Source organism: Cebus imitator, unplaced genomic scaffold, assembly GCF_001604975.1.
Source record: "Cebus imitator isolate Cc_AM_T3 unplaced genomic scaffold, Cebus_imitator-1.0 Scaffold208, whole genome shotgun sequence".
Taxonomy (NCBI): domain Eukaryota; kingdom Metazoa; phylum Chordata; class Mammalia; order Primates; family Cebidae; genus Cebus; species Cebus imitator.
This window is the reverse complement of record NW_016107523.1, coordinates 2,345,505-2,366,677: the sequence shown is the minus strand read 5'-3', so window position 1 is coordinate 2,366,677 and position 21,173 is coordinate 2,345,505. Positions and strand designations below refer to the sequence as shown.

The 21,173-nt window shown below is 35.4% G+C and overlaps 1 protein-coding gene across 9 annotated transcripts in view; it reads right to left on the bottom strand.

The window, feature by feature from the left end:
* DMD (dystrophin) overlaps positions 1 to 21,173 on the bottom strand; it is a 2,133,401-nt gene that overhangs the window by 765,913 nt on the left and 1,346,315 nt on the right. For all 9 annotated transcript variants that reach the window (XM_017548497.2, XM_037745683.1, XM_037745686.1 and 6 more), the window contains one exon: positions 14,922 to 15,107. In XM_017548497.2, the coding sequence (XP_017403986.1) occupies positions 14,922 to 15,107 (186 nt within the window). The remainder of the gene's footprint in view (positions 1 to 14,921; positions 15,108 to 21,173) is intronic.

Here is a 21,173-nt window from a genome sequence, read left to right as displayed (position 1 = left end):
AACTTCTGTCCAGGATTGATAGCTAAGAAGGGCAAAGACATTCCTATGCAGTTCAAAGATTAGTTTAGATGTTTTCAGGTTATAACCTTAAGACTAGAATCTGTTTGTCATAGAAAACATTCATTAAAACCTTTATTATAGAATATATATGCATGAGTGCACACTTCCCCCCACACACAGGCATTGTACTCTCCCCTTTATTATGAAGGAGGGAGAAGAGTACGTTTCCTTTTGCCCTGCCAAGCCAAGGAAGAGGGTTTCAAAAGAACCCTCTTTCGAAGGATGCAGAGACGGTATTTATAGCATTCTAACAGCTGGTTTTATTTTAAGAGGACAAGAGAAGAAAATCACACACACACACACACACCCTATCCTTGGAAGGCTACCCAGGAAACTAAAACCTTGGCAGCACATGGGGAAGAGAAACTGGGTGGCTGAAAGAAAACAATGCAACAGAGGATTCCGATGCTTTTGAATTCTGTATGGGAAGAAAGTATCTATTTAATAAATAAAATCATTCATATTATTTTTAAAGTTTGTTATACAGGGATAAATTTACTTCCAACTTTCTAATAATTAACCCACTATGGCCTCACTGATAGAGTACTAATTAACTCATTTTCTATAAAACTGTGCAGATTATCTTGAAATTAGAAACAAAAGTGAAATATTATATAAATGAAACCAACAGTTCCACAAAACAACACTTAACCATACCACATGTAATACAATGTGATAATCTGCATTATCTTCTTTGGTACCCTATGCTATCTTATTCTCTTTTATTTTACCCATTAAATTAATTTCATAACTCATCAAGGAGTCACTAGCAACAATTTGAAAAACAGTTTAAAAAATTTCTCTTCTTCCTTCATCCCTACTACCAAAGTCCTAAACCAGGATCATGTTGCTCCTCAGCTACATCAGTATCCTCCCAATTACTCTTTGTTTTAGGTCCTGTGCTCCTCAAATATAGACACTTCCCAGTCATGACTCTTCAGTGGTGTTCACTTCTGTCAAAGGTAATGCCTAAGCTTCTTAAAGTGACAACCAAGCCTTCTCAAAATAGGCTACACTTCAACATCACTGATTTTTTTTTGTTTTTCCCACACTTGATGCCATTTATCACTTGCATATCTCTGTTCTTGCTGCCTCTTCTCCCTGGAACCCTTTTCCTTTCCCATACACATTTTACTCTCTCAATTCCTGCTCGTTTTAAAGATCCAGTTTAGGCATAATGTCCTCCAGGATGTTGTCCAAGTATCTTCTGGAGGACTTGTTAAAACATAGATTCTAGGGTTTCATCCTTATCAATTCTGATTCAGTAGGTCTATGGAGAAGCCCAAATATTTGCATTTCTACAAGCTTTCTAGTTTATGCTAAGGAACCACACTCTATTACTTGTGCTCTAGCAATACACTGGCTTGATTGGGAATTGCTCTTTTGAGCTATCATGATACCTTACAAGGGCACTCAGTCTACTGCATTGCAAATGTTTCCATGTTGATTGCATTTAGTACACTAATGCGTATTTATACATCTACTATACACTAAGCAAATTGAGAGTGAGAATCACTTTAATGTAGCAGGACATTGTAGTTAATCAATAACTTGTTAGCTGAATAGAAATTTTATTGGTTTACCCAGAGAGGTTGATCAGGGAGGCATACAAATAAATTTCATGTATATTTCAGCAATACATTTGATAAAATTGCCAAATGTATGTTTGTTGATGAAATGAAACAATTTGAACTGGGTAGGAAATAAAGCAATAAGAGTTTGGTAACTGAAAAATTACAGCCAAAAGAAACTATTGTTAAAATTGAGGGGGGATTCCAGTGATGTGCTATAGATCTCTGTTTTAGGATTCAGCCTGAGATTTTTTTCACAACATAGATGAAGTAATAGAAATCATACATATCAAATCTGAAGTTAAAAATAAACTTTAAGAGATTGCTGTACATCGTATGATAGAATCAGTACCCAAAGATTCCCTTCTCTTTATCCGTACTATCAACTTGATTGATTAGCTGACAAATTTATTAAATCTTCAGTCAAGTATTTGGGGGTTAAAGAGAGAATTTCTTTCTGGGGTGAGGGCAGAGTGAGTGGTAGGGGTGTGGGGGGCACTATTATTGTAGTCGGAAGGAAGAGACTGGGTTCTGACAGAAACTGAAATAACTAGAAGTAAGTGAGAAACCAGGGCAGCAAGGGTAAGGCTAGTTACTCATAGCGGCAGTAGTTTCCTTATGTGTTTTCTGCCTTGGTCAGGACTGGATCCAGAAATGAAAGGCACTAAAACTAAGGTTCAGGGACCTCAATGGATAAACCTAAGTAAGGCCACAGAAGGGACTGTCAGCCCTATATCTAATTCCAAAACACAGATGACACAAGGGCATGGTAGGGGAAATGTCACCTAGAAACAGCATATATGAGGAAAAAATTGGGGATTTTAGACACTATGAAGTTCAGCCTGAGTCAACAGTGTGATATGTATATTGCTGGAATAAGTAACTGGGCAATGCTTAAAGGCATGGACTGAGGTGAGACGAGCTAGACAGTGTTTTGGCAGCTTAACAAGTGCCCATTCATGGACTAAACTGTCCTTCTCTCCTTCTGATAGAATTATCATCTCTCCTAGAGTGGCAGTCTTCAGACTGGGGTATGCCCGTAAAGGTACACAAAGACATTCCTAGGAATATGTGGGTAGAGATGGTGTTCATGGAATGACTTTCCAGATTCTTGGCTTCTCTAAAAGATTTGACTGGGTTTGCTCCTATGGTAGGCACTTTGTTCCAATTTTCTTGTCCACTTTTTGGTTAATGATAGACTTTCTTTAGCTTCACAAAATAAAAGTACACCTCTCTGACCTGTCCCACCAGTGCATTGTAGTCAAGATACACTTACGACAAATGAAAGTATAATTCAAAATACTGGTGGCTGAAATCCTTTTTCACTGACGGTACCATGAAGTGGTCACCTATCCATCTCATAATAGATTCATTTTCAATAAATATCCACTGAGTATGTTTAACAGGTATTTATCAAAAGTACATATATTTAGGTTATTTGGTTACTACTAAGTGCATGTATTATTAATACTTTAAATATCACTCAATCTAGAGAATTTTAAAAATACTTTGAGCCTTGTAATCACAGGAGATTGTTTTTAAAAATGGAATTTAAGTCCACATAGATATAATTATTATAAAGAATTATGATAGAGTGGTTAATAAAAAAAACTTTATAGCATAAATGTATATTATATTACAATATAATTCTTTGGGGAAGTTGAAGGAAAATATGAGAAAAAAAGGAATAACATAAACCTTCTATTTATTTTTATTTCTTGAGACAGAGTTTCGCTCTTGTTACCCAGGCTGGAGTACAATGGCACGATCTCAGCTCACTGCAACCTCTGCCTCCTGGGTTCAAGCAATTCTCCGGCCTCAGCCTCCCGAGTAGCTGGGACTACAGGCATGCACCACCATGCCCAGCTAATTTTTNTTAGTAGAGACCAGGTTTCACCATGTTGACCAGGATGGTCTTGATCTCTTGACCTCATGATCCACCCGCCTCGGCCTCCCAAAGTGCTGGGATTATAGGCGTGAGCCACTGTGCCCGGCCAAACTTCTATTTATTAAACATGAGCTTGTTCATGTATTTTTAAGTACATGATGGTAGACATTATATTGCAATAGTACTTGGATTCCATGGGAAACATTTAAAACTGTACTATAACACTTTTAAAATGTCAAAATTTACCATATCCCAAGGGCAGAAAATAGACGTCACCTTTAATATGTCCAAAAAGATATTCAATTTTCTAAAATATTTTTTATAAATAGAATGGCCTGTAGACCACTGTAGTAGAGGTTCTTTTGAAGCCCTCTTCCTTGGCTTGGCAGGGAAAGAGGAAAAGCACTCTTTTCCTCTCCTTCATGAGAAAGGGAACAGTAAAAGCCATAGAAATTTTATCATGTCCAACTAAGTGTTAGTCCTATTTGAATGATCTGTTTCAGGAATTCTCAATTCAAAAAAATCTTCCCAGCTTTAGTCTTTCTTTTCCTTAGATGGGCAATTTGGGTTGGTAAATGATGAAAATCTCATGACCATACTCTCTTTTTTTGGAGTGTTTTTCTGGTAGCAATTTGCCCCTTTCCTTTGAAAGTAGGGGTATATTTTAATGGACTCTTGCTCTATCCCCCATGCTGGAGTGCAGTGGCAACATCTTGTCTCACTGCAACCTCTGCCTCCCAGGTTCAAGAATTCTCGTTCCTCAGCTTCCCAAGTAGCTGGAACTACAGGCCCATGCCACCATGCCTGGCTAATTTTTTCTATTTTTAGTGGAGATGGGGTTTTGCCATATTGCCCAGGCTGGTCTCGAACTCCTGAGCTCAGGCAATCCACCCTCCTCAGCCTACCAAAGCGCTAGGATAACAGATGTCAGCCACTGTGCCCAGCTGAAAGTCTAATTTTTTTATTAGTGTCTCCTACCAAATGTCCTGATACAAGAAATTTTCCATTCACCATCTTTTTCTATGCCTTAGGAAATGTGTTCCCACCTTAGTTTTGCTTTATTCAATAGCGTCTTAAACAATGTCATAAAGCCAGTAAGTGTCAAAGCTGGGATTCAAGCTTAGTCTTTTGTTTCTTTCCCCTTATTCTTCTACTTCAACTCAGCAATGGTTTTTGGAGTAGAAAGAACAAAATGTAAGAAGAAGATTATGGTACCCAGTGTTCATAAAGAAAAGTGGATGCCTAATTCCACTAATCGACGAAATAATCTACAAACTTAAACAAGCTTCAAGGTGATAACAAGTCAGAATTATACTCTTGCCCAGAGGCAACCTAAACTCAGGAGAAAAACATTCCATAAATCTGTTTAGTTGCATGATAAAAGGGAATAATTTGTCTTTTTGTCCAATAGCTTTCATCCAATGTATTTCAGGACACATTACACTGATATTTTCATATCCAATATAAAACAATGAAACTTTTTTCTGAAGAGAACTTCCTTGTTCCTTATCTTCCCAACACCACCTTTTAAAAATTAAGAAATGAAATCAGGTAACAGGTGAACTTCAGCTAATACAATCTATCTAAGCAACTTACTATTTGAATGTGAATTATCTCATTCTAATGTGAATTCAATGGCATTAACCTCTGCAAAGCTAATTTTGTGTAGACTCCTGACTGAGTAATTGGGAATCCATTTGTGAGTTCAACTCCTTACCCAGTGCTCTAGATCAATGGTAACATCAGATTTTTATTCTTAATAATCTGAGTATATTCTTGAGACTACAGTCCCTGGCTTCTTTGTTTGAAGGGCACCATTGGCTTACCACATGGAAAATTCTTATTGAAATCTCATTTGGTTCAACTTCAGTTTTTCAGTATTTAGAGAAGTCTTTTTCTGCACAGATCTTCTTTGTAGAGACCTCATCTGTGTTTCCTTTTTTGTTGTTGCTGTTACTTTGGTGCCTCTTTCCTCCATGAGACATTCTCACTATTCTGTTTCTCCTCCTCTGAAGACTACTGCTGACTAGATGTTTCACCTTTATGGCATTAACTATGCTTCTCTCCTTCTTAGTATGATTTTGCTAAAGATGACCTTCAAAGGCCTCTTCAGAAAACATAAGCGCTCCCTAAGCTGGTTCATCTAAGACCTCTCCCTTCCTATCACCACCATTCCTCCTTCTTCCTTTGACTACTTTTGATCTTCCCTTTGGTTCCCTTAAATCCTTCAACATATTCCTCTTCAAATCTATACTGCCTACATCTCTTTGTTCATCCCTGACAGACCCCTCTCTTCCTACTCCAGCCTCTCAGTTCTCTATAGTCTCTAAAGCTTTCTGCTCCCTGCCACTACTGGGGGCTCTGGGAAACACAAACCCCAGAAGCAACCACCTGAGGTTGAAAAAGCTAATTGGAAACAGGCTGGATATTTTATACACTCAGATGGGATTTGGAGATACTCAGATGGCCACTAGGTATCTCCTCAGTCATTTATTCAAATTTTAGAACACAGCATCCATAAATTACATATCAGGGCAAAAGAAAATCTTAAAAGGTTCTTCCACAAATATTGATGTACAGTTTTAGCCCTCATATTGAGTAGGCGAATTTTGGTAGTTGGCTACAAAATGCTGGTATATGACAAACACTTCACACTTAACTACTTCCTAGTGTTCTCTGTAAAATAAGACTTACTAATGGTTAAAAATATAATCAATATATGTAAATAAAACTTCCAGAAACATTAAGGGTAAAGGGAAACAGCTTTTTACACAAAATATACACGGTATGGTGGACCTATTTTTCTTAAGGACAAAGAGAATAATTTTGTCCTAAATAAAAATGACTGATTGTGTGAAAATGAGGAAGAGGAAGGCATAGGACAAAATCTGCATGTACATTAGAATGGCAGAAGATTTGTGGAAGGAGAGTCTTATGTCAATAGTCAATGATGGCTAAAATGGAATGGATTTATGTGTAAATTTTTATTAATGACCCTTAGTATTAACAGTGCATTGATCAAAAATGAGTTGTAGTTTCTTTTTGTTAAAAAATGATGAAATTTTCTTGGATTATTGGTCAACTCTTTTGAAATAAAATTGTATATATTTAAGTGTACAGCATACACACACACACACACACACACACACACAAACATTGCAAAACAATTATTTCAATCAAGGTAATTAATATTTTCATCTTTTCTATTGTTCTGCTCTTAAGAGATTGCAAAATTTGTGGTTTTTTTTAACTTTTGTTTACTCTGGAAACAAATATTCTGTTTCTTATGGGAATAAGTACCCATGTTGATTTTGTATGTCCTTGATTTCTTTTGTAAATAGTGTTTTCTCTTTTGGAAGAACTAAAGACTTTTATAGTCATGTTGCCTTCTACATTTACTTTTGAAATATTTTATTGTCACCTTGGTTACACAGTTAGCCATGCATTATTTGATAGTAGCCTATGATCCTATTTAGTCAAGTATTCAAACCTTTTGTCATATTACAACCTTTGATATTTTGCTTTTCCCAAGTCAATTGTTAAATAAAATTTTTATCTCAGATTGATTTGAAAAAATTCAAAGGATTTGTTCCTGCACCTTGTAAAATGAAGGATGTTAAAAGTAACTAGGTTCATTTGGTATGTTAAGTTGCATAAAAAGCTCTGACAAGAAGAGATGCTGAACCTTCACTAGGTTATATTTGTATGGGTCAACTATTATTAGTATAAATACTTGAAAAATTATAATACGTTCTTAGAACTTTGTTAGTGCTCTAGATGTCCATGATATGTCCTGGTATTACTTTGTCTGATAATAATATCATGTCATCAGTCCTAAGTCCAGTTGTTATTTTAAAATGTGACATGTCACAGGGGAAAAAAACAAATTTTCTTGTCAAATGAACTCATCAGATCTTTAATTATGGTCATTTTAAGTTTTTGTCATTCACAGATAGTTTTAGGTTTATGTTGATGCTTCCCTAAGTGCTCTTACAATCAGAGGTCAGAATGTGTCACCTTCAGTAAAACAGGACCATCTTAGAGACCCATAGAAAGTACTATTCCAGGTACCCTGGGGCACAGACTTCTGATGCTATTGCTTAAATAACTTTGATATCATACCATTAGACAAAGTCAGAATTTATGAAACTGTGGAGAAACTATTGAGTTCATGAGATCACTAACTCAAGTTCAAGAAGGACAAGAAATAATTACATGGGTCTGAATGAACTGATAAAGAATTTGATTATGGCTTTTGTTTAGAATATTCCTCATGTTTAATGCTCTGTTTTCTAAATATAAGAAACTCCTTTCCATTTTCTCTTAAGCTATCTACAACTCATGAGAATTTAGTAGATTGTGCTTTTGTAAACAGAATGAAACATTAATCTTTTTATCCCTGCCTGATCCCTATGAAATTCAGAAATTCTTGAGTATTCTCATTTTCATGACAATATAATTATTTGCATAGGTTCAATAAAATATATTTATATAACAAGACATAATTGAAAAAATGTATAACCAAGACTTTGACTGGAATGTCATATTTGAGAATTAAGTGCATAGAGTCAGATGTGACCAGTTTTAAGGAGCTATTCTTGTCTATACAGAACTAATATAAGTCCTCTTGGGAAACCGGTTCTGGTACTGGCTTACAGAATTCCCAATCTTACGGTTGAGTAAGGAAGATGTATTCTTGGGAGATGCAGGGGATCTAGGGTATTTTGGGGACCTGGAAAACAGAATAATTCAGCTGAATCTACAGGTATTTTACTTCAGGTAAAATCTGATGGCAAGCTCTTGACTTGCCTTCCTAACCTTCAGAGAACTTTTTAAAAATCAAATCTGAGATTTCATACTTTTTAAACTACTTTATGGAGGTATGATTGACAAACAGAAAGCTGTACATATTCAATGCATAGAACCTGATGACTTTGGAGATAAAGTATACACATCCAAAACTACCACCACAATCTATGCCATAAACCTGTGCATTACCTCTGAAAGTTTCCTCCCATCTTATGCACTACTACTCCTAAAACTGAGAATAGTATTTTGTGATAAGAACACTTAAACTCTACCCTCAGCAAATTTCTAATTGTACACTACAGTATTGTTAACTACAGGCACTCTGTTGTACAGTATATCTCTAAAACTCATTCAGCTTATGATTCCTCATGAAAACTTCCAGCTAAGCAAACTTAAAAAAGCCTATGTGGTCAATTACCATTTTTTCTACCTATATATAATTAGTCCAGTCTAATTTTGTAAACAAGAAAAGTCTAACTTTGATCAAAAGGGTGATGGTAGAGACAGAATTTCAGTAACCCTTGGAGTTATCAGATTCTAGTCCTGTTCATTGCCTTTGATAACTTTTGCATTTCTTTGTAAACTACAGGATTTTGTTACTTACAGATTGAACTGGATACTACTATCTTATACATTTTGTCCGTCCTTACCAATTTTCAGTTTATTTCCTTTAAGATCTGGCTACAATTCTCCAGTTTAAAAAAATTTAACATTTCAAAATTTTCTCCCACCCTCCTGACTTGGTGTCACTGAGAACTAAAACCTGACTGCCCATATTATTATTGAGATAGGAACTCTCTTCTCTAGGCTGCCTTATAGCTGCCATTTCCCCACCATATCTAAAGAAGCCCTGCAAGCTGAAGCTGGATGACTCGATATAAATTACAAAGGACTCATCACCACAGCATATCATGCCTGGAGCTGCTGCTGGGTAGGCCATGCAAAAAGTTCATTAAACTCCAACCTCTTCCATGTCATGCTCCATCAGATTGCTACTGTCATCCTCACTCTACCATCTGAGAATGCCTACAGCCCAGCTTCTAGCAACCTTTTTGACTTACTGTCCTCTGGACTTAAAAAGTGAGTTTACAGTCTGCTTCAACCATTAATCTTTGACTTCCTTCTACTTTCATAGAAATTGCCTTCATGAAATATCTGATGACTACCAAGTCTCAGAGTTGGTTCAGCTAGTCCTTCAGCAAGAGAAACCTGCTGAAAGGAAATAGGTGAACTAGCATTTCTAAATTTTTCAAGAGGAACCCTGTTTTCCCTTGAACAGAGTAGAGGGTTGATAAAGAAAGCTTTAAATATACCCTCAATTTGACCTGAGACAGGTTTCTTCCTGACATGAGACCTGACCTTCCTTTTCTTAGAGCATCTACTCTAGAAAACTTTATAAATTATTTCTCTACCTTTTTGAGATATAAATATTCTCCCAGCCTCTTGCCACTTTTATACCCTAGGAATAAGCTTTCTCACGGACTTGGGAGCTAGGACTTTGATATAGAATCATCAAAAAAGATAGTGCCCCTATCTGCTAGTCTTCTATTGGGAGGAAAGGAATTTAACATTGATAAGTGCCACTCAGCCAAATAAGCCCATTGACTAACCTCCCTCCTGACACCTAGTACTTTCCTACTAACTCATCTTAGCATGGAAAGGCTCTCTTTTGTCTTTTGTTTCAGCAGAATTGAGTTCAATCTCTCCCCTCTATTGCAAAAGTTGTGAACAAAGGCTTTCTTGCCCATTAAGTTGTCCAGTGCAATTTTTCTTTGACAACACTCACAGGAGTGTGAACATACATAGTGTTCAGTGACTTTAATGGTCAGTCATGACAATTGAGTCCATTGGTAGTTTTCAGTGTGGATTTGACATTATGAGCAATTATGTTCCTTATAAGGTAAGGAAGAGCCAGGAGAGCCACATGTTATGTTTATTTATAAACCACAGAAAGAAAGTCCCTCTTGAGGGGAGGAAAAAGACCTCTCCCTGTGATTAAATGAAAACATTTCAGTCACTAAGCCTTAACATAAAATTATGTTTCCTGCCACACCTCATATTTTAATAAAAAGTTTAGAAAGCAGTAGTCAGTTTTAAGTCAAATAAATAGTATACCTCTGGCTCATTATTGAAAGCATTCATTTAAGATTAAAAACATAAGACCCTTTATAACAATGAGAACACATGGGCACAGGGAGGGGAGCACTACACACTGGGGTCAGTTGGGGGGAAATAGGGGAGGGACGGTGGGGGGTGGGAAGCTGGGGAGAGATAGCAGGGGGAGAAATGCCAGATGTAGGTGATGGGGAGGAAGGCAGCAAATCACACTGCCACGTGTGTTCCTATGCAACAATTTTGCATGTTCTTCACATGTACCCCAAAACCTAAAATGCAATAATAAATGGGAGAAAAAAAAAAAGAAATTCTAAACTTGTCCCAAGATCTTAGCATTCAATTATCATTTCTGAAATCTGAAATCAACATATTTTATGTCTAAATTGAGAGTATATTTAAAAATCAAAATTCAGAGGCATGCCTTCTAGTGGGCTGACTGATGGGAAAGGGCTGTGATTACGCCTAATTTTCACCCTCTACATCACGATCTCATTGATTATGTTCCTCAGCTTGCTAAGGGTTCTATGAGGTGATTTTCAAGATGAATACTGCTATTTGCAGGATTTCCTGAATAGGAATATTTCGGGAGTAAATTGCACAAACCAAGCAATGTGCAGTCAATTTTCACTCCAGCATAAACAATGTATTAGAACACAGCCTTTAAAGCTTTTTTTATTTGTGTTTCATTACACAGCTAGCTGCATTTCATCAATAAGCATGAAGTACCAAGCAGGCAAAACTGAAGCTCACAGAGGATATTACATATTTTTCTAACAGGTGTGCTCAGAGGTTGACTAGAGAAAACAAACTCACCAAATGGCAAGGCCTCAGACCCTTTGTTTTAGAGGTAGCCATGGCCAGACAGTTTCTTTACATTTAGGATTTGTAACTAGGGGAGTGGCTGATTATATATATATATATATATACACACACACACATATACACTTTTTTTTAACTTTTTCTTAATATTTTATTAAAGGCAGTTTTTTTTTTTTCCTGTGTTAAAAAAGGGCATGTGCTCAAAACTCTTTAAAAATTTTAATTTTGGTGTTCAGTAGTTTAAAACCAAGTAAAGCAAAGTCTAGTGTACCATCTTTCTTTAATAGAAAAATAGTTTAATTTCTTTAAGCAGAGGAATACAGCAGGCTGTAGGGATTAACATCCTATATCTTAAATCAGAAAAACTGTGCCATCTTAATAAATCATTTACTAGTGACAAGAAATGGAAGCTAGACAAAGAGGGATAAAGTATTAGGTAAAGTATTAAATTATTCACACAGGTCACCATTTCCTAATTATAAGCTAGGGGTTTGAGAATTATTGGGAGAAACTCTCAAGTCATCATACATACAATTTTATGTTTCCCCTCTCCCCACCTTGGACACAGTCACAAGCAGAAGAAAAAGGCTAAAAGAATATTTTTGAAATCTGCACTCCAGAGATAAAAAACTCAGAATATGCTCAGAGGACTGAAGCCAAGGAGCTTTCTGCCAGGGAAAAGCAGCTGCCTCTCCCCTCAGTGATTTAAAACACGCTGCAGGAGGCAAATATCATGACTCTCGGAAAGTACACACAGCAGTGAGAGTAGTGACTTGTAGCTTTGATAAAGAAAAGTGATTAACAGAGCCGAACATGGCTTTCACTTCAAACTGCAAAGATCCATTTGGCAGAAACCTGTGGGCCATAGACAAAGACTCAATGCAGGTTTTCAGTGTTTGAAAACCATTTGGAGGGGCACAGACTAGGACTAAAGTCATTTTGGTTGAGTCAACAGGATTTATTTGTACCAAGGGATTTTAAAAAAATCTTTTCTCTTAAATGTATTCCAAAAAGAGAGATAGCTAGCATTGACTATTTATTTTCATTATTTTAATGAAGAGGCACTTTTTAACCAAAGATTGCTTTTAAAAGAGTAGAATGTGCTTTTACGTGTAAGCTACGAAAAGTTATTTCTGGTTAGGAGGAAAGACGTTATGGGCTTTCCTCTTTGCAATATTACATCAATTACATTTTAAGAATATACAGCACATAAGATAATTGAGAATTTGGCTAAGGTTGCTGTATATTGGGCCAAGTAATTGTGTACTTTCTTGTTGGGGTCATTTACTGAGCAGTGAAAAATCAGCATTCATGAGATGTAGTTGTGCTGGTGAGTAGGAGCTAGTCATAAAACTGAGTATATTATGTACTAGCTAACTGGAAAAATGGTCTGGATCCTAGAACTGAAAGCTTCCCTGAGACTATGACATGTTTTTACTCACCTAGTCTTGCCCCTTGTGACCATGTTTGACTAAAATGCAGGGTGATGGGACATTAGAAGCCACATCTTGGTATCAAGCCTTTCACTGTGCCTTTAATGTGCAAGTTGTTTTAACCAATCCTGTATAATTCCTTAAAGCTAACTAAATTTGTTACTAGGTAAAGCCTATTGCGTCTCATAAATTTGATCATCAGACTGAACCCAAGACTGTGCCACTGGCTGAGCAGGCAGAGTTTTGCACTGGTGAAATGATATCTACCCGTGACTTCCAAAATGCCATCTGCTCTTGGGACCTAGTAAATGGCATCTATCAGGCGGCTATCAGAATGGTAGACATAAGTGTCAGAAGGAAGTAAGGTAAACATAGTGGTGAACATTTTGCTAACCGAACTCATTTCAGTTGTAGCAGACTTCTCTCTATCTCCCTATTCTCGCTCATGCCCATCTTCCACAAACTTTTACTTTCTCTTCACTAGAATATTCTCAAACTTCCTTTTCCCTTTGCGCTCAATTCTAGCAAATCAACAGCTAAATGGAGATTAAAATGTTAGGTTTTTACAATCCTGGAAAGCAAATAAACAATTTGACTCAATTAATTAAAAGAAAAACTACTCAAAAATGTTACTTATCTTTTTTACCCTGAAGCTGCCCAACAATACGTTCATTAATCGATTGTAATTTCAATGATTTGGTTCATTTGATTGGCTACTTAACGATTTGGACCAAAAAGGAGATGCAAAATACGGCAGCCATATTGAAAGAATCTTCGGAATAGATTCATTGAAAGGGAGAAAAGACGATCAATCAACATTTACAAGGACACTAAAATAAGGAGATAGTGGTGTTCAATTGGCAGGATTGTCTGAAGCCCTATGTTTACCAACAGCATCTCATTAGTATTCTGGGTGTCTTGGTACCATCTTTATTCATTGACTTAAAAACGCTTACAAGTAACCATTTACTGAGTCATGGGATGAGCATGTTTGATTTGAGTGGAACAGCAGAGATAAATAAGAGAATGCCCTCTTCACTCAAAGAACAGTGCAGATGTGTAATGAAATACTGAAGTGTGTAAAATTTAAGTGTAAATCAACATATAAACAATGGGAGATGAATAAAGAGGTTTATAAGAAATCCTAACAGGAATTCTAAGTCTACTTGGGGTGTGGAAGAAAACTTGGAAAAGGCAATGACTTTGAATTTATTCTTAAAGAATGGAAGAAAATTCCTTATATCAAAATAAACTGAAAGAAGTCATTTAAAGAAGAGAGATAATCAAGAACATAGGTATGACATGAAATTACATGGATAAGAAGGTACCAAGTAATTTGATGTGGCTAGAATATAAGGGGAGATTGTTGGCAGAATGAGAAGATAGAAAGGTAAACTGTAGTCAGTCTGAGAGAGCTTTACAATGTCTACAAAAGAGCCCAGACATTATTTTTTAGGAACCTAATCTCATAAATGACTTCAATTTTCTATAAGGAATCTATGAATATGTATTAAGCACAACTAAAACAGGGATAGAAAATGTATCATAGTGACAAATATGATGTGGGCATTCTAGCGATGAGTTTAATGAAGACCTTATTTCTAGTAAATGCTGAGGATAAAGCAGCATATTCTAGTAAAATAATAATTATTACTATGATCAATATAACAACAATGATGATGCCGATGATGACAAAGATTTTCTGCTTGACTAAACTTTAGTCAGGCTTCTGAACCTTCACCTGGGCTCATCTTTGCACTTCCCTATAAAATCCAGTTTCAGCAAAGAAGGCTGTCAGTTTTGCAAGAACTCCTTAACCTTGATACCTGATCGCCCTCAGTATTCTCCACCATTCCCCAGGGGGATGTCTGATAACACTGGCCCATCTTCAGCAAGAATCATGTTAGGTTGGTTTAACCAGAATCCCACTTATCCCTGACACTTCCTCTTAATTTTCCATCTGCTGCCTCCTGCACTGCCCCTTAGCTATAAATTCCTACTGCCCTTGTGTTGTATTTGGAGTTCAGTCCAATCTCTCCCCACCCAGCATCCTATCATCCTCCATTGCAGTGGTCCCTGTGCCTATTGTGACGACCCTGAATAATGTCTTCCCTACCATGCTTTAACAAGTAACATTTTTTCTTTAGTAATGATAACAAATGAAAAAATTCAGTATTATTGCATTTTATTAAAAAAAAAAAACTATTTAAAGCACAAAGTCCCTACCTTAATGTCAAATGGTCCTTCTTGGTTTGGTTGGTTATAAATTTCCAACTGATTCCTAATAGGAGACAACCACAGAAGCAGATGATTTAACTGCTCTTCAAAGTCTTCAAACTTTTTTTCAAGCAGCCCAAGTTCTCTTATTTGAGCTTCAATTTCTCCTTGTTTCTCAGGTAAAGCTCTGGAAACCTAAAAGGAAAATACATTTTAAAAAGGTGAATAATTCTCATGGTATAAGGGAAAAAAAAAAAAAAAGGAAAAAGTATTTTCAAAAGTTATTTATCATGAAATGTTACAGAATCTTGCTGATTGTGTTATTTAAACAGCATAATATTGATTATTTACATATATTACATGTTGGGATTTAACCAATGTGTTAGAAATTTTTCATTAACACTTTACAAAAATTCTTTGCTTTAAAGAAACTAACGTCTTTTTGGAATTTCAAAACACATACCTTACATACTGCAAAGCCAACTACAACTGATAAAATAAAGAAATACATCTTTCATTTATTCACTCACTAAATATACTGGTGTGTTGTATATTATATGCCAGACACACTGTCTTGCCAGTTACAAAAACGAATAAGCCAAGTTATTCAGCATTAGTACCAGATATATAACACAGGTCTTCTAAATCTCAAATGAGTGATTTGTATTCAATATGCATCCTAAAATTAAAACCAAACCACACCATGATTTTGTTTGTAGAGCAATCATTTCTTCTACTATACTTGCTTCTAGCTTTCTTTGATGTTATGGAAGATTGTAAAAGGAAATCCTTTTATGTACAAGGAAAATTGGTAAGTTATGCATTTTTGTGAGCTATAGTTTGTGAGTTCTATTAAACAGAAGCAGGCGATTGAGATGAGAAGTAAAAAGGACACTTGGATTAGACTATAACAGAATGATTATAGGTTATTTTTATTAAGAGCTTAGTATATGCCAACCATCATCCTTGGAAGTTTCACATTTACAGACATCCTTAATCCATCCAACAATGCTGTGACATAGATATTATTATGATCCCAGTATCATACTGGGATAATGAAGTTGGGGTTGAAAAACATTAAATAGGTTAGGAAGCAGTATGACATGGTTTGAAACATTGTGAGGTCTAGAGTTAGGCTACTTGATTTCAATTCTGGTTCTAGCTGTTGCCTAACATTTCAGCCAAGTTTTCTCTAACACTCAATGCTTCCTCTATAGAGTGGGGACAATGATTGAAAGCACCTGCTTCATAGGATTACTGTTAGAACTCAATAAGTTATCCCTGAACATACCTTAGAGCAGTACTCTTAATCATAATGAATGACAAGAAAGTAATTAAATAGCAGTGATTATTGCTCAAGCTTACATGTAAATAAAGAGCCAGATTAGGCTGGGCACTGTATAGCTCACGCCTGTAATCCCAGCACTTTGGGAGGCCGAGGCAAGAGGATTGCTTGAGCCCAGGTGTTAGAGACGATGCTGGGCAACATAGCAACATCCCCATCTCTACAAAAAAAAGCCAGAATAAACAAGAGCAAAGCTATTTTCTTCAGAATATCAAGAGTAAAAACCAGCAACACAGAATAAAGAATTTAAACTTGTAATGATAGCCCTTTTTGAGGCTATTAATAATACCAGTGTAATATACAATACTATACTGCAATATGAATAAAATTTTATACTATACATCTGTTGCATAACATTATGAATAATAATAGAGAAGATTTTAAAAATAAAGTACATAATATACTAGTGTATCACATAATGTCACATGCTTTGGAATAATTGTTTTCGATACTTTTTAAAGAAGTCATTAATGAGTACATTCTTCAATTGGATGCAAGAGTTATGAAAAAGAAAGTTGTGGACAAAAAAAATCAAGGTATACAAAAATGAATTTTTAACAAGATCCTGTATGTAAACAATATGTACATTGATACATCTTGTAAATGCATGTACATATGTTGTAAAAAAAAAATGCATGAGAATGTATAAGTAAAGGATTAACATCCAGCCCAGGTTGTTGGAGTTCAGTCTGGGACTGTCCCCAGGCTCCCACAGCACTGTTTCCTTGGAAACACTAACTTTAAGATGAATGGGAAATGTTGGGCTTGGCTTTGTTGCATGGAACGGCACCTCACTGCAGGTGCTGTTAGTTGGAATACAGTCTTTGGATCCAGGTGACTACAATCATGTAAAAGATTGATTGGAAATACAGGTGGTGGCTCCTATTGAAGGTGAACTGCACACCTCTTGCCTCTCATTCCTGGCAGCCTTTCTCTGTGTGGGTGAGAGGGCAAAAGAAGCATAGTGCTTCAGGTTGCACAGAATATCCATGAATCATGAACTGAGATACTGTTCTCTTTGCTTGATTTATATCCCGCAATAAAGCCATATAATCATAATATCAGGTGAAGTAGGCATGCCTATTTGTGTTTTCTGAGTTCACATCCATAACTAAACCTGTGGTGCATCCTGTGGTGCTGAACTCCGTGTGTGTGTGTGTGTGTGTGTGTGTGTGTGTGTGTGTGTGTGTGTGTGATGTAGGTGCTGTTACAAATATAATTCTATGTCTGTAATACATGATCTAATAATGTCCTCAACTTATTTTTCTAGCATTTTAAAGGAGGCAACTAAACATTTTATTGGATCATTTTCTACTCACAAATAGATGCAAAAAGCGTTTTACAGCTTCAACTTAGGGCATCTAAAAGCCTCTAGACTATGAAGCTACTGAGATAATAGCCATCATATTTTCCTAAAACTTCTGAAACTGAGCGATGAACTCCTTTTTATCTGATCATGAAATTGTTCACGTTTCATTTAGGATTCATATATAAACACAGATATCTGTATAACGTTTAACTAAGATTGCTGGTTTCCTTATCACCCTCCCATACTATCCCTTCCTTGCAATAGAGGTAGAAAAATTCCTGACAGAAAACAGTACAACGGGGCAGATTTGACTAATATCTGGAATAATGAAATGATAGCTTATCATGAGATGACATTTTCAGCTTAATTATGATGTGGCTTTAGGTTTATCCTCTCAGACCTTGTGTTTCCCACCATCATAACATTTATGTCATATTATTTAACTTTTCATTTACATTGATTCTTCTCAATGACTTTTGATTTGTGGGTCAAACAAGCTCTGTTCCTAAATACGATAGACCTACAGCAAAAGTTTTTTAAAGACTATTTCCAAATTCAGGATTACTATTTTTTCCAATGTAAGAAGCAATATATGTCTTGAGTAGTCAATCACTTAAAAAATGTAAATTGTATTCTCAAGTTAAAAAACTTTAATTACTGATAAAAATATCAGTAAACTGGACGACATAAAAAATTAAAAGCTTCTGCATGACAACAAAAGCTATAAGCAAAATTAAAAACAAATGAACAATTGTGAAAAATAAATGTTTGTGACTCATATCTAAGATAAGAGCTAATTTTCCTAACACATAAAAGAACTTCTACAAATTAATAAGAAAAAGGCCAACAACCCAGAAGAAAATTAGACAAATGATAAGGACAGCTCACAGAAAAGAATATACAAAGGATTTTAAATGCATGAACAGAAGCTTAGCCTTGGTAATAATGAGAGAAATGAAAATTAGAACTTTATCTATTGCACTGGAAAAAATTAAAGTCTGCAAATACACTATGTTGGCAAGGCTGTAGGAAAATACAGACTCTTCTACATTGCTGGTGGGAAGTATACATGTGTGTACCTCTTGTCGAAGGCAGTTTGACCACACCTATAAAAAAGAATGTAACCTTTGACCCAGAAATTTTATTCCCATGAATTTATTTTGTAGATTTACTTGTAGAATTAAAGCCAATGCTCGGTGAGGGTAGAGCAGCTGATAGGTAAGGGTGAGATATTTTTAACTGTCCCTTTTATATTTTGAACAATGTAAATATATTAGTGTATTAGTCTGATCTCACACTGCTAATTAAGACATACCAGAAACTGAGTAATTTATAAAAGAAAGAGTTTTAATGAACTCACTGTTTTACTCGGCTGGGGAGGCCTCACAATCACCGCAGAAGGCAAAGGAGAAGCAAAGGCACATTTTGCATAGCGGCAGGGAAGAGAGCTTGCGCAGAGTAACTCCCATTTATAAAGCTATCAGATCACGTGACGCTTATTGACTATTACGAGAACAGCATGGGGAAACCACCGCCATGATTTAATTATCTCCACCTGGCCTTAACCACGCCATGATTTCATTATCTCCACCTGGCCCTACCCTTGACATGTGGGGATTACAACAATTTAAGGTGAGATTTGGGTGGAGACTCAGCCAAACCATGTCAATTACTTTTGTAAAGAAATAATTTAATAAGGAAAACCCCTGCACTAGCTCATCTTCCTGCAACAAAATATTGTTGAGAAATTACACTTTGCATATTTTAATAATGAATCATTATTATTCTGGTATAACATATCTAAAGCCATCAGTCAGAAATGCTCTGAATATTTTTCTTTGACAGTATCACTTAATGGTCGTGTGGAAATCAAGAAATTTTAACACATATTTTTTTTGTATTCTTCTTCATTTTAAAACAGTCTCTAGGAATTGAGCATATTCCAAACAGCTCATGGAAAAACATAACAGTTGTGAGTAATTTATAACGTGGAAAAGAGTAAGGTTTGTATCAGATTATGTGTGTTTTAAATTAATTTACTTTTATATTTACTATCTGCATTAACATCAAAATACAGACACAAACACCTGACCAGTAAAATACATCTTTTTTCTAACAATCTTTTTAAGCATTATAAAACCACGCTCTTCATACAACATGTTCCCTGTGGTGAAAGAAAACAAACACATTCCATTCCTTTATGTGTTAATTTAGTATCTAACCAAATTTTGACCTAATTTCACACAAGATTACTTTTCTTATTCTTTCAATTTTTGAATGCTAATTTCAAATGTATAGAAGTTTTCATATTAAAATAAACAAGTATCTGTTTTAGAAACAAACATATTAAGATAAACTTCATAACAAAAAAATTTCAAAAAAATTACAGTGTTAAGCATAAAAATGGTAAGCATAACTGGAATAAAATATCAGTGTGGGAAAGCCCTTTAGAAGCAAAAAAGAATATAAAAAAGATTGGATATAATATCTGTATTGTTCATCTATAAACTAAAGCCAATAATCAAAATTAAAACAAATGACAACTGGACATATTTGCAGGATATATTAGACACAGGATAATAATTTTGCTATATAAAAAATCTTAATAACTAACAAAAGGAAAAAATGTACTAGAAAACTGGATAAACAACATGAAATCAACAAACATGTAAACAGCCAATAAACAAGGAAAAATCCAAACAGTAATTAATCGATGAAATGCAAATGAAAACAACAATGATACATTATCATTTATCTATCATATTAGTTTCCGTAAAAGGTATTTGCCAAAGTTCTGGAAAACAAGCTATCTTATGATCTTCATTGGAGCCCTAATTATTTTACAGTCATTCACTACATTTCAGTCAACAACAGACTGGCTGTGATCCTATGAGATTATAATGGAGCTGAAAAACTCCTATTACCTAGTGACGTTACAGTGCAATGAATTACTCTGTTCATGGTGATGCTGGTGTCAGCAAACCTACTGCACTGCCTGTTGTATAAAAATATAGTACAGACAAGCATGTATAGTACATACTTGATAATGATAATAAGCGACAGTTATTGGTTTATGTACTTACTATACTTTTAATCATTATTTTAGAATTTATTTCTTCTGCTTATTAAAAATAAAACATTAACTGTTAAACAGCCTCAGGCCAGTCCTTCACAAAGTAGTTCAAAAGACGGCATTGTTATCATAGGAGATGATAGCTTCACAAATATTTTATTGCCCCTGAAGACCTTCCAGTGGGGGACAGCATGTAGAAGTGGAAGACAGTGATAGCGATGATCCTGACCTGTGTAGGCCTAGGCTAATGTGTGTGTTTGTGTCTTACTTTTCACAAGAAAAGCTTAAGCAGCCAAAATATTAAAAATAAAAAAGCTTATACAATAAGGATATAAAAATATTCTTGTACAGATGTTCACCATGTTTATTTTTTAAGCTAAGTGTTAATAGAGAGTCAAAAACTTAAAAAAATTATAAAGTAAAAATGTTACCATAAGCTGAGGTTAATTTATCTTTAAAGAAAAAAATGTGTCTTCATAAATTTAGTGTAGCCTAAATGTACAGTGTTTATAAAGCATACAGTATTGTACATTA